The sequence below is a fragment of the Capricornis sumatraensis genome, chromosome 1, assembly GCF_032405125.1.
Source record: "Capricornis sumatraensis isolate serow.1 chromosome 1, serow.2, whole genome shotgun sequence".
Classification (NCBI taxonomy): Eukaryota; Metazoa; Chordata; class Mammalia; order Artiodactyla; family Bovidae; genus Capricornis; species Capricornis sumatraensis.
In genome coordinates this window covers 250,424,035-250,436,275 of record NC_091069.1, presented here as the reverse complement: position 1 = coordinate 250,436,275, position 12,241 = coordinate 250,424,035, and the positions used below count along the sequence as shown (strand labels likewise).

At 53.4% G+C, this 12,241-nt stretch overlaps 1 protein-coding gene across 1 annotated transcript in view; it reads left to right on the top strand.

The window, feature by feature from the left end:
- TSPEAR (thrombospondin type laminin G domain and EAR repeats) overlaps positions 1 to 2,801 on the top strand; it is a 103,827-nt gene extending 101,026 nt beyond the window's left edge. Inside the window, exons 11-12 of the mRNA XM_068969501.1 lie at positions 1,643 to 1,744; positions 2,648 to 2,801. Coding sequence (XP_068825602.1) covers positions 1,643 to 1,744; positions 2,648 to 2,801 — 256 coding nt within the window. The remainder of the gene's footprint in view (positions 1 to 1,642; positions 1,745 to 2,647) is intronic.
- The last annotated feature ends 9,440 nt before the right edge of the window (positions 2,802 to 12,241 follow it).

The following is a 12,241-nucleotide window of genomic DNA, read 5'->3' as shown; positions in this document are numbered from 1 at the left end:
TAAAAATATGCTTCACATTACTGTCAGCAGATTTACTGCCCCGATGCTTTGGAAGTCATGCCAGACCTTGATTTCCTACTGGGTTAAGTCCCAGCAGCTTCTGATGCGAGCATGGGGGCAGACGGTGCAGTCAACATTTTGCTGCAGAAGCAAGGCTGTGGGCCTTGGTTCCAGAACCAGTTACAGTTGGCAGAATGCTGCGAGTGGGACCACACGGCTGTGCCACTGGCCCACCCGTGCCACACTGCGTGAAGCCCCCCAGTGAGCATGGCCACACTCACCACTTTTTCTTAATGATGAATGACAACTGGCCATGGCTGAAAGTGGCAGAGACAGGATTCCAGATAACAGAAGGAAGAGTCAGGAGCCCCAGGGCCCCCACTCGCCTTGCCCCCTGCATGTCCCCAGGTACCTCTGTGGCCGCCTCACGCCCGGGGTTCTGTTGGAGCTCTAGGCCAGCGCCCTCAGTGCCCACTGAGAAGGAACCCAGGGTGAGTATCAACCAAGAGAGTGTGACTGTGCTGTCTGAACAGGCTATAACCTTGAGGCCTCTGGATGCAGATGCATTGGCCTGGCCTTGGGCATCTGAGTGACTCCAGCAAGGCTGCAGCCTCAGTTTCCTTATCTGTAAAGCAGGCCCGCAGTAATTAGAGCAGTGACTGGGGACCACGGTGGGCCTCCTGGGATAGACAGGGCTCTAGGATGTCCTTCCCAGAAGCCCTCTGTCAGATCCCTGAGAACTAAGATGTGTCTGAGCACAGACTCACCCTTAGCAAGTTCAGGGGCGTTTGTGGAAAACAGGATGCAATGATCTGTTTGCAGTAAGAACCACAACTTCCAAATTTAGGGGGACGTCTTTACGTTAGCAGACCCTGCTGGCACCTGAGCTGGAGTCGGGGAAGAAGCCTGTGACCTCACAGCCAGTGTCCTCAAGTTTTCGCCTCCAGGGGGCGCTGCAGACTTTTAGGGACCGGCCACAAGTTTAGGGCTGTTCCTCTATTTCAACCTCTTCCAAGTGAACGACTTTTGCACCCATGTTCAGAGCTTCGCTGTTCACTCTTGTTGCCCAGGTGTCCACAGACAGATGAATGTAGTCCATTCTTACAGTAGAATATTGTTCAGCCTCAAAAAAGGACATCCTGACATCTGACTGCACGGAAGGACAAATACTTTGTGATCTACTTACCCGAAGTCCCTGGAGAAGTCAGATCCATAGGGACAGGAAGTAGATGATGGGGGCCAGAGGCTGGGGGAGGGGGTGGGGAGCGAGTGTTTCCTGGGGACAGAGGTTCAGTCTGGAAGATGGAGAAATTCTGGAGATGGATGTTTTGATGGTTGCATGTCAGTGTGAAGGTACCCAGTGCCACTAAGCTTAATGTCCATTTTAAAAATGAATAAAATAGAAAGTTTTGTGTTATGTGTATTTTATTACAATTAATTTTTTTAAGTTTAAAAAGTGAACAACTAATTTGCATTTCCCTGGAACAGACCAACCGGTTGTATGACTGAGGAAACTGCTCCTCCTTCTGTGGATTTTGGTGGTGGGACCTAGCCCCCTGAATCCTGAGATTAGGGGGAGAACCAGCCCCCAAGTGCCCAGGCAGCATCTCCAGGTCCTAATTCTGCTCACTTGCTCCCACAGTGCTCTGGACTGGGAGTTCTTCTCAGTGGGAGAAGATTATTTCCTGGTGGTTGCAAACTCCTTCGATGGAAATACCTTCTCGGTAAACAGTATTATTTACAGGTAAAGGCCATGCCCCTGCTAGATACCTCGGTTCAGCTGGGTGGGCCCACCTTCCCCATGAATGACCACAGGCTCAGAGCAAGTCACAGGTCATGCAGCCCTGTGGGTCACCTGGCACTTGATGTATCTGAGCATGGGCTGAGTCTGGGTCAGGCCCCCGGGTCAGCTAGGTGACCTCTAGCCCTGCTGACACTCACAACTTTGGGTTCTGGCTGGAGATGCAGTGAGAGGCTACACTAATGTGAGAGTTATTAGTGTATTATCCTATTACATGTTTCCATCCAAGGCTGTGGTAGATCTCTCTGTTTTTCACATGTCCTTCAGTAAAATTTTACACGTCGTCTTAGAGGCACCATGGCATTCTCGCAACCTTCCCTTCCAGGAGTTTTCCAAGTATTGTAAGCACATGACCATTTTCATCTGTGTATCACAATTAATTGTTGTGTCTGGTCATGCAACCACAGTATCTTGTTAGTTTTAATCGTTTTCTAAAGAAATGTCTCATGGGAGTTCTAGAAGTACAACTATGTCTGCAAATAAAAGTGCCTTTGCTTCTGTATTTCTAATGTTTTTAGCCGATCTAAGTTTCTCAGTTATCTGAAAACTTCAGGATGATCTTGAATCGTCTTGGACGGGGCAGGTCCCCCCTTTCCAGGCCTGTTTTCCTCTCTACAGGCTAAGGCCCCTCCTGGCCCAGCTCCTCACGATTGGAAGCTGGGGAGGTTTGGGGGCTGGGATGCATGGCCCCTCATGCTGTGAGGGGTGGGAGAGGCAGATGGGACCCTGGTGAGGGTCAGGGAGGGGTGGGGTGGAAGCCCCGGCAAGAGAGAGCAGCCCAGACATTCACTCCTCTCGCTGGGGCTGGCGTCCCAGCCTGGAAACTGATGGCCTCTCTCCCCGCAGGTGGCAGGGGTATGAAGGCTTCGTGGCCGTGCACAGCCTCCCAACCTTCGGCTGCAGGGACTGGGAGGCCTTCCGCACAGCGGCCGGCTCCTACCTGGTCTACTCCAGCGCCAAGGAACCGCTGTCCCGGGTGCTGAAGCTGAGGACGGGGTGATGGGCTCAGAGCTCCAGGAGCTAGACCTGCGTGGCCACACCCCAGAACCCCACCAGGAACCCCCAAAACCTCTGGGGAGTGGGACAAGCCTAGGAGAAGCTGTGGCTCCCAGAGCCACCAACTCACTTTCTCTGGCCCTTGTCCAGCCACGACATTGTCACCTGGACAACCGTGGTGGCCGGATGGGTGGCTCTGTGAGCATCCAAGCTGAAGACCAGAGCTGCTTCTGCAATCTGCTGTCCTGCAGGGATTTTGCCTTAAAGGAAAAGTTCACACAAAGTTTTACCTCAAAAACAGCAGGGCCTGGTCACCTTCCCACAGCGTCCACCACGTGACCAGACACTCAGCTCTGGCTGGGGAGCCCCGACACAGGGACCGGCTTCGTGCTGCCTCACATATTTGTACCAGCTATTTATTGTGTTCTGTCTATACTGAAATATATTTATAATGCTTCTTACAAAAAGTACTGCTGTGTCTATGTGTTTCTGATGGGAACTAGACCCCCAGCGAGCGCAGCCAGGGGTCACTCACTTGGCCACCTCGGCCTGATGTGCCCTCGTGTCCCTGGTCACCAGCACGCCTCTCCTCAGCAGGAGCTTCTTCCTCCAGCTTCAGGTTTCCCACAAAACGGTGAGGTAGGGCCAGGTCAGGAATCCCAAGCATGCGTGGCGTGGGTCCAGTCTCCTCCCTGAGGCCACACCCGTGGGAGATGCCTGGCGGATGGACCCTCATGCCTCTGCATACAGGCAGGCCTCCCTGGTCTCCACATGGCCTTGTGGGTGTGCCAGATGGACTTGGAATGCCTCCTTGGGGCCAGCACTTGCCCAGCTCCTCCTGTGTCCAACTACTGACCCTCCATTGGGCGAGGGCTTCCAGCCTCCTGGAGATGGATGCCAGGTGTGACGTGGCAACACCCTGGGAACCTGGGGAGGAGGATGGAGGTGCCATCACCACCGGGAAGCCCCCTGGGTGGAAGGGAGATCCTGCATGCCGGGAGATTTGCTGGGAAGGCCCTTGAGGTCCAGACCACGGGGCGGTAGCCAAGCCAGGCCTATTCCATCAGCCAGGCCCACCTGCTCTAGGATGGGTTGTGGGAGCCAGGACCTCAGTGGCAGCAAGGCCCCTGCTTGGTTTAACGTTCTGTTACTTCCATCTCAAATTCTCATTGGTTCTTGCACAGGATCACACAGCCAATGGGAGTCCTGACTGCCTGTAGTCAGCTGCAGGGAAGAGCTGGGCCGGCCCAACCACCCAGAAAGGAATCTGTGTGCATCTGCTCCCCCTCCATCCAGGCCAGATTTGGAATCTCAGGACCGTAACTGGGACCCTCTTCATTTCCCAAAGCAGGGATTTTTCTAGAGATTCCTCCAGGCCAGCAGGTGAGCCACATGCCTTGGGGAGACGGAGGCTGACCTTGGTCAAGGATGTCTCCTGCCTGGGAGAATGGCAGAGTGGAGGGTGAGAAGGGGTGCACGCCAGGGGCCCTGTGTGAGACAGAAGTCCGGCGGCTAGGATGCCCCCAGGGTAATTCCACGGGCAAAGAACCCCCAGCCCTTATATACACTCAGTTCTTGGAGAAAGGGTGTGCCTGCATGCAAGTCAGGCTCTCCTCCTGCAGCCCCCGGGTCTCTGCTGGACCCACATCCTCTTGCTGTCACTGTCCCTAAGACCTGGCTTGGTCCCTGCCCTGGGCCGCTGGGGGCCTCATGGGCTGGGCAGGAGGGCTATGGATCTGCTGGTGCAGGCAGGTTGGGCCAACGGTACCAGAGAAAAGTGTAGGCTCCCCAGTTAAGCTTGAATTGCAGATAAACAATGAGGAAAACAACAGAATGGGAAAGACTAGAGATCTCTTCAAAAAAATTAGAGATACCAAGGGAACATTTCATGCAAAGATGGGCTCGATAAAGGACAGAAATGGTATGGACCTAACAGAAGCAGAAGATATTAAGAAGAGGTGGCAAGAATACACAGAAGAACTGTACAAAAAAGATCTTCATGACCCAGATAATCATGATGGTGTGATCACTCACCTAGAGCCAGACATCCTGGAATGTGAAGTCAAGTGGGCCTTAGGAAGCTTCACTACGAACTAGTGGAGGTGCTGGAATCCCAGTGGAGCTGTTTCAAATCCTGAAAGATGATGCTGTGAAAGTGCTGCACTCAATATACCAGCAAATTTGGAAAACTCAGCAGTGGCCACAGGACTGGAAAAAGGCAGTTTTCATTCCAATCCCAAAGAAAGGCAATGCCAAAGAATGCTCAAACTACCTCACAATTGCACTCATCTCACATGCTAGTAAAGTAATGCTCAAAATTCTCCAAGCCAGGCTTCAGCAATACATGAACCATGAACTTCCAGATGTTCAAGCTGGTTTTAGAAAAGGCAGAGGAACCAGAGATCAAATTGCCAACATCTGCTGGATCATGGAAAAAGCAAGAGAGTTCCAGAAAAACATCTATTTCGGCTTTATTGACTATGCCAAAGCCTTTGACTGTGTGGATCACAATAAACTGTGGAGAATTCTGAAAGACATGGGAATACCAGACCACCTGACCTGCCTCTTGAGAAACCTATATGCAGGTCAGGAAGCAACAGTTAGAACTGGACATGGAACAACAGACTGGTTCCAAATAGGAAAAGGAGTACATCAAGGCAGTATATTGTCACCCTGCTTATTTAACTAATATGCAGAGTACATCATGAGAAACGCGAGGCTGGAAGAAGCATAAGCTGGAATCAAGATTGCCAGGAGAAATATCAATAACCTGATATGCAGATGACACCACCCTTATGGCAGAACGTGAAGAGGAACTAAAAAGCCTCTTGATGAAAGTGAAAGAGGAGAGTGAAAAAGTTGGCTTAAAGCTCAACATTCAGAAAAACTAAGATCGTGGCATCTGGTCCCATCACTTCATGGGAGTAGATGGGGAAACAGTGGAAACAGTGTCAGACTTTATTTTTTTGGGCTCCAAAATCACTGCAGATGATGGTTGCAGCCATGAAATTAAAAGACGCTTACTCCTTGGAAGAAAAGTTATGACCAACCTAGATAGCATATTGAAAAGCAGAGATATTACTTTGCCAACAAAGGTCCATCTAGTCAAGGCTATGGTTTTTCCAGTGGTCATGTATGGATGTGAGAGTTGGACTGTGAAGAAGGCTGAACGCCAAAGAATTGATGCTTTTGAACTGTGGTGTTGGAGAAGATTCTTGAGAGTCCCTTGGACTGCAAGGAGATCCAACCAGTCCATCCTAAAGGAGACCAGTCCTGGGTGTTCATTGGAAGGACTGATGCTAAAGCTGAAACTCCAATACTTTGGCTACCTCATGAGAAAAGGGTCTTTTCCTCATTGGAAAAGACCCTGATTCTGGGAGGGATTAGGGGCAGGAGGAGAAGGGGACGACAGAGGATGAGATGGCTGGATGGCATCACTGACTTGATGCACATGAGTTTGGGTGAACTCCAGGAGTTGGTGATGGACAGGGAGGCCTGGCGTGCTGCGATTCATGGGGTCACAAACAGTTGGATGCCACTGAGCAACTGAACTGAACTGAACTGAATGAATGCTTTTTTAAAAATTACGTAACCCTAATACTGCATAGAACATTTAGTAAAGGGGTATTTGGCGTTTATCTGAGGTTCAGATTCAAGTGGGCATCCTGTTTTGGTTCTGACACTCAATCGCCCACCCTCCCTGAGAGGGGTGTGGGGTCTGCTGAGGGTTCTGATTTTCACTGGATCTGAGGTCAGGCCTGAGCAGCTGTGAGAGGGAAGGGCAGGGTCCAGGGCTTGGAGGCGTGCAGCCGCAGGCAGGGTCGGCTGGGGGCTGGGGGCTGGGGTCCATGGTATGTCATGTCAAGTGCTCATTCTGCAGGTGTGCCCCAGGAGTGCCCCAGAGGCAGGCAACCCTCACAGGAGAGGGGAGGTCCTCTGGGCCAGGAGCTCAGCGGGCCTCTGAGACCCATCTCCATGCCTGGGATGATTGGCTTTTGTGTGTCTGGTGACATGAACATTAAATCCATGGGCTCTGGGTAAAGGAATCACGCTCTGTGGTGTGGGGGCCTCCCTGAGCACGAGGTCTTCCTAGGAGGCCACACTAGACCTGGCACTGCCCATTGGCTACCTGGGTTTTCACCAGGCCCGCCTCCCTGCAGATCTGGGGCTCAGCAGCCTCCACAATCCCCTGACCAATCCTGCCAGCATCTTCTCTCTACACATGGTTTCCCTGGAGAGCCCCCCACCAGCCCCCCAAGAACAAAATGCCCAAATGGGCCAAAGTGCCCAGGAGTCAGGACAGCTGTGTTTGCTCCCATTCCCGGATTTGTCCATTGGAGGGGGGCCCACTGGGCACTGTCCACACTCCCCAAGCACCCACCTACGCAGCTTCTCTCCCCCTGGGGTGATCCAGATGTCCAGCTGGTGCCTGGGGAAGAAGGAGGCCACTGATGTCACCAGCATACCAGCAACACGGAGGAAGCAACCGCCTCCTGTCCCTACTCGGGGTTTTGTCCTGCCCAAGCAGTGCCACCGTGGCTCCGACAATATATTATCTCTGCCCTGGTGGGTGGAAACAGAACGCACCAATCAAGATCTCTTTGAGTTATAAGTGCAAACCACAGGGGGAGTGACTGCAGAGAGCATGCCAGTATTTATATCTTTTCAAGTCAGCTCTCAAGCGTCTGTCCCATTGATAAACATTCCCAAGGCGCGTGCGGCTCCCAGGAGTTAGCATGCTCTGTGATGCGTCCACAATCCTTGTCATTTTGACAACCATGTTACATCCTTCACAGGAACAACCAGGAATTTGCTGGACTGATCATCTTTTGTTAAACCACAGAGATCAACAGACTTTTCTGTGATAAACACAAGAACTTCTTTGCACAAATTGCTTTTCTTTGCAGCTCCTTCCTCAGGGTCATGGTTTCCTGGAGAAATACTGTCAGCGGCAGTTTTTACACCTTCTCCTTGCCTTCAGGGCTCCCCTCCCCGAAACCCGATCCAGCAGAAGGGTGGCCAGGTGTGTGACTCGAACCTCTTCCATCAGCCCCACCGGACCGGACTCTACCTACTTCTCCACCTGTCAGGGCAGAACTTCTGGAAAACTTTCTTGTTTTCACCATTGTCAGCAGACCTGCCTTGGGGTTGCTGGACGTTTCCTGTAGGCACTAATGTCCTTAATCTCACCACCAACATAGCCCCAGCCTCTGCCACACACACACACCCACACACATCCCCACACGTTCACACATCCCCCACACATGCTGACACACTCACAAGCTCCTACACAAGTGCACACACACGCACATCCCAGGAGCCGTGTCTGGGCAATTCAGGCTCAGAGCTGAAGCTTGGTGCTGCCTGAGGGTCTGGGCGGCTGTGGCATCTGCTCACACTCGAAGTGTCCACTGTGCACCAGCTGCCCGGGCCGGAGCCGCACACGTGACCACACAGTCCCGGCCACGCTTAAACCCTCCAGTGGCTAGAACCCAGAGTCCCAGGTGACCTCCAGGCTCTGCACGACTGCCTGGCTGCCACCCCTGTCCCGCCCAGCCCATTCCTTCCCCAGGCTGACCTGCCTGTCCTTAGCTCCACCACCCCTCAGAGAGACCTCCCAGGCTCATGACCAGAGCGGGTCTGCCACACCCTACGCAGTGCACAGAACGCTCCTTCGCTCTCCACCTGCACACCTCACTGAGCAGCCTCTGCAGAAATGCAGATGCTCATGTTTGTTAACTCATTCGTATCCACTCCTCCTCTGGAACTTCAGAGCAGGTGCTCCAGGGGCTCCCAGGCCCCTCCCCCCTCCATGGAGCAGGGGCTCTGAGCCCCTCCCCCATCCAAGGAGCAGGTGCTCCAGGGGCTCTCACCCCCCACCCAGAGCAGGGCTCCAGGTGTGCACTGCTGAGAAGACCCAGTCCAGCAGGATTGTGAAGAGAACGGCTTTCCTGTCAGACTGAGAGGAGTTACCACCCCAGTTCTTTCATTCACAGTTTTAACTTAGCCAGTTACTGAATCCCCTCAACCTTGGTCCCTGGAGGACCCACCTCCCTCAGGCCATGCCTGGGCAATGTGACGTGGGAGTCCTGTGGCCCCAGCACAGCTCCTGGACCCATGAGCAGACAGCAGCAGCCCCGCATCCTTGTCATCTGCCCCCAAGTTTTCCTGAACAAAGTTGGACATAACATCCCATGGGAAAGAAAATGCTGAGCCTGTCGCATTTTTGATGGTAGATTTACTGATTTAAACCACATGCTAGTGAATCAAAGTCGTCCGTTAACACATAATACCCAAAGATGGTTTCTCCTCTGACAGAATCAATATTAGGAGAGCCCTTGAAACCATCTGCTATGCCAGCAGCATGAGAGCAAACCCAGAGGAAAAAAAAGGGCATCTCAGAGTCTGTGGCTCTTTTCATAACTCGAATGTTATTTTAAAAGGCCCTTATCTTTGCTTAATTTTGATTTATTTAATTTTATTTAATTAAAAATGCACCAACCTTAAGCGTTCTATTCAGTGAGTTTTGCTAATTGTACACATATGTGGAACCACCCTCAACAAAGCCAGGAGCATTTCCACCCCCCAGGAGTCTCCTGTGCCCCTTCCGGTCACCCCCTCACACACACACACATACACACGATCTGCTTCCTGTCTCCAGAAACCCTGCCTGCCTCAGGCATCCCTCCCATGGCACCATGAAGAGCCCTGTCTGTGTCCCTCTCTCAACTTAGTGTTTCTGACACTCATCCGAGCTGTCGCACCTGCAGGCTGTCTGCTCTCATTGCTGCTCTTTGCCATTTGCTTGTGGCTTCAGTCCGTCGTATCAATAGCCCATCGCCCTTCCTATGTATCTGCTCTGGGGTTGTTTCTGTTTGGGGCTGCTATAAACAGCACTGGATAATTTGTGTGCACAGGTGTTTATTTCCCTTGGTAAACATCTGGGAGCAGGGGCCATTGGGTAAGTGATGGCTTCGCTTTGTAACAAACGTCCAAGCGGTTCTCCAGTTTGGGGACCCGCTTCCACGTCTATAATTCCCATAATAACAAAGAAGCTCTCAGACCAGCTGCCAACGGGGTATTTACCACGGGACCCTCGAGCCCTCAAATTATAATCATGGATGTGCCCAGCAGCCTGGTGGCACCACTGTTTGTGTATCAAAGTCCAGCGTGTCCTGGCCTCTGTGGTGAGAGCAAAGGGCAGAGAGACAGGACGTGAGAAAGACAAAGGGTGATGCCCCGTGGACAGTCTCTCCGCTGATAGAACCTACTAGAATCAGCATGAGAACTTTGTGAGCTCATTTGACCATTAAAGGAGTATAAGAATCTGAGCCCACCCTACCTGTCTTACTTCATTTCCGTGGACAGAGGACAGCAGACCAGCACCACTTGTGTGTTTACAAAACCACAGAAGCCCCCGCCTTAGACTTGTGTCTCTGGGACAGAATTATCACACACTTGGTGGCTTAAAACAACAGGGACTGCACTGCCTCGCAGTCCTGCAGTCAGGGGTCCCACCCAGGTGTCATTGGGCCAAAGTCAGGTGGGGGCAGAGCTGGTTCCTTCTGGGGCTCCAGGAGTGAATGTTCCCTCCTCTTCCAGCTTCTAGAAGCGCCCACATCCTGGATCTCAGTACTTCCTTCACCTCCAAGACCACAGTGGGCCGTGGAGTCTTCTTCACCTGCCCTCTCTCTGAATTGCTCCCTGTGCCTTCCCTTCCACCAAACGGTGCAAAACAGACAAACTGGTGAGTCACACCCACAGCACCTCTAGCCAGCGTCACAGCCGCAGGCACTCCAGGGCCGGCTGTGGTGACCAGGACCTGCACGGGTCCTTCTCCTTCTCCTGGGGCTGCCAAACAGTAAAAATCTGAGCGAAGCCATTCTGTTTACAAGTTACTGGTGTGGAAAACCTCAGTCTTGACGTCCTGATCACTGTGACACCCAGACTGACTGGCTCTGATTCCAAGGTGACTTCTCAGCCCGGGGCAAGGTCGGGAGGTTGGTGCTTGATCCAGTGGTCCCTGGGAGAATGCTACACCCAGGGAGCCTGGCGGGGAACTGGACCCATCTGACTGTATGCAGGGCTGCCCTCTGGCAGCACCGCTCTCCACGGCTGGTGACCATCTTGCAGGGACAGCAGGACCCAGGACTTCCAGCCAAGCAAAGTCCACCCTGGCTGAGGTGGGTGCAGGGGGATGCCAGCTGAGCCGAGACAGCGGGGTCCTAAGTGCTCTCGGGAGCAGAACGGTGGGTGCCCACCCAAGGGGACCCCTTCCAGCTCCCCCATGTGGGTGAAGGGGCTGCCTTGGAAGGGCCTGGCAGGAGCAGCAGCTCGGAGCTGTGCCGAGGGGCCTGAGTGCCCACCCTGCACACCATCTCGGAAGACGGGCCCCTGAGAGAATTTCAGCACAGAGGTTACCCTGCCCAGAGAAGTCTCCGGGCCTCATTGCTAACCTGCTGAAGGTCTGAGTGAGTGTGGGGTGGGGCAGCGTGAAGCAGGGAGGATACAAAGACAGGGTGAGCATTCTCGTGGGGTCCCTGCCCCAGGCTGACCAGGTGCTGGGAGCCTGTGTGACTTGATGAGATAAGGGACTCTCAACAGGTGACAGACAGCTCAGCGTCCTCTGTTCTGAGAGCTACATACCTGCTACAACCATAAGTCTGGCAACTGTGGTCATCGAGTCTTGACATAAATGCATTCTCCCTTCAGGGTTTTCTCGGCATCTTAACTGCTCCCATGTCACTGCCTGGCTGTGGAGGCTTCATAGGCGTCTCCTGGATGTCTCTCTGCCATCCACTGCTGCCCGGCAACCTGGTCACAGCCCCGCTGGGTGTTCAGCAGCTCGACAGCCTTGGGAAAGTCCTTTCAGTGCTCCAGGCCTTGGCTGCCCCCTCCGTTAGGGAGGGTCGGTTGCTAACGTGGGCTCCTGAGTCAGCATCCCAGCCCAGCGGCCCTTCTCTCTGCATCTCTCTCTCCTGCTTCTGCTGCCCTTCTTCCAAAGGCCCCTCTCCTCCAAGAGCTGCTGGGCTCACAGGGGAGGTCAGCCATGGGCTTGTCTCTCTGGGGAACTGTCTCCCCATCTCCCTTTGCACACAACCCCAGATGGGCACAGGGCTGCTTCTGACTGCAGAGCCACCCCGACAACACCCTCTGTGGCCAGTGCTATCGCCATGGGTACAGATGTAGACCCTGGCAGGCCTGGCTCCCAGCAGGGGCTTCCCCTCTCCTGGCCAGTGCAGCTGCCAGCAGGGAGGGGACCTGCGAGGCCGCTGACTCTGGCCCTTCTCCAAACCAGGGAGAAACCCAGGACTCGCTTCTTTGTTTTGACAACACTCCAGGGCCCAAGTGAGAACTTCCAGGCCTGAGTGTCAGAAGGCCTGGATTCCAGCTCCACTCTGCCCACAAGCCAACTCCTGTGTCTGTCATTTCTTCCCCTGGACC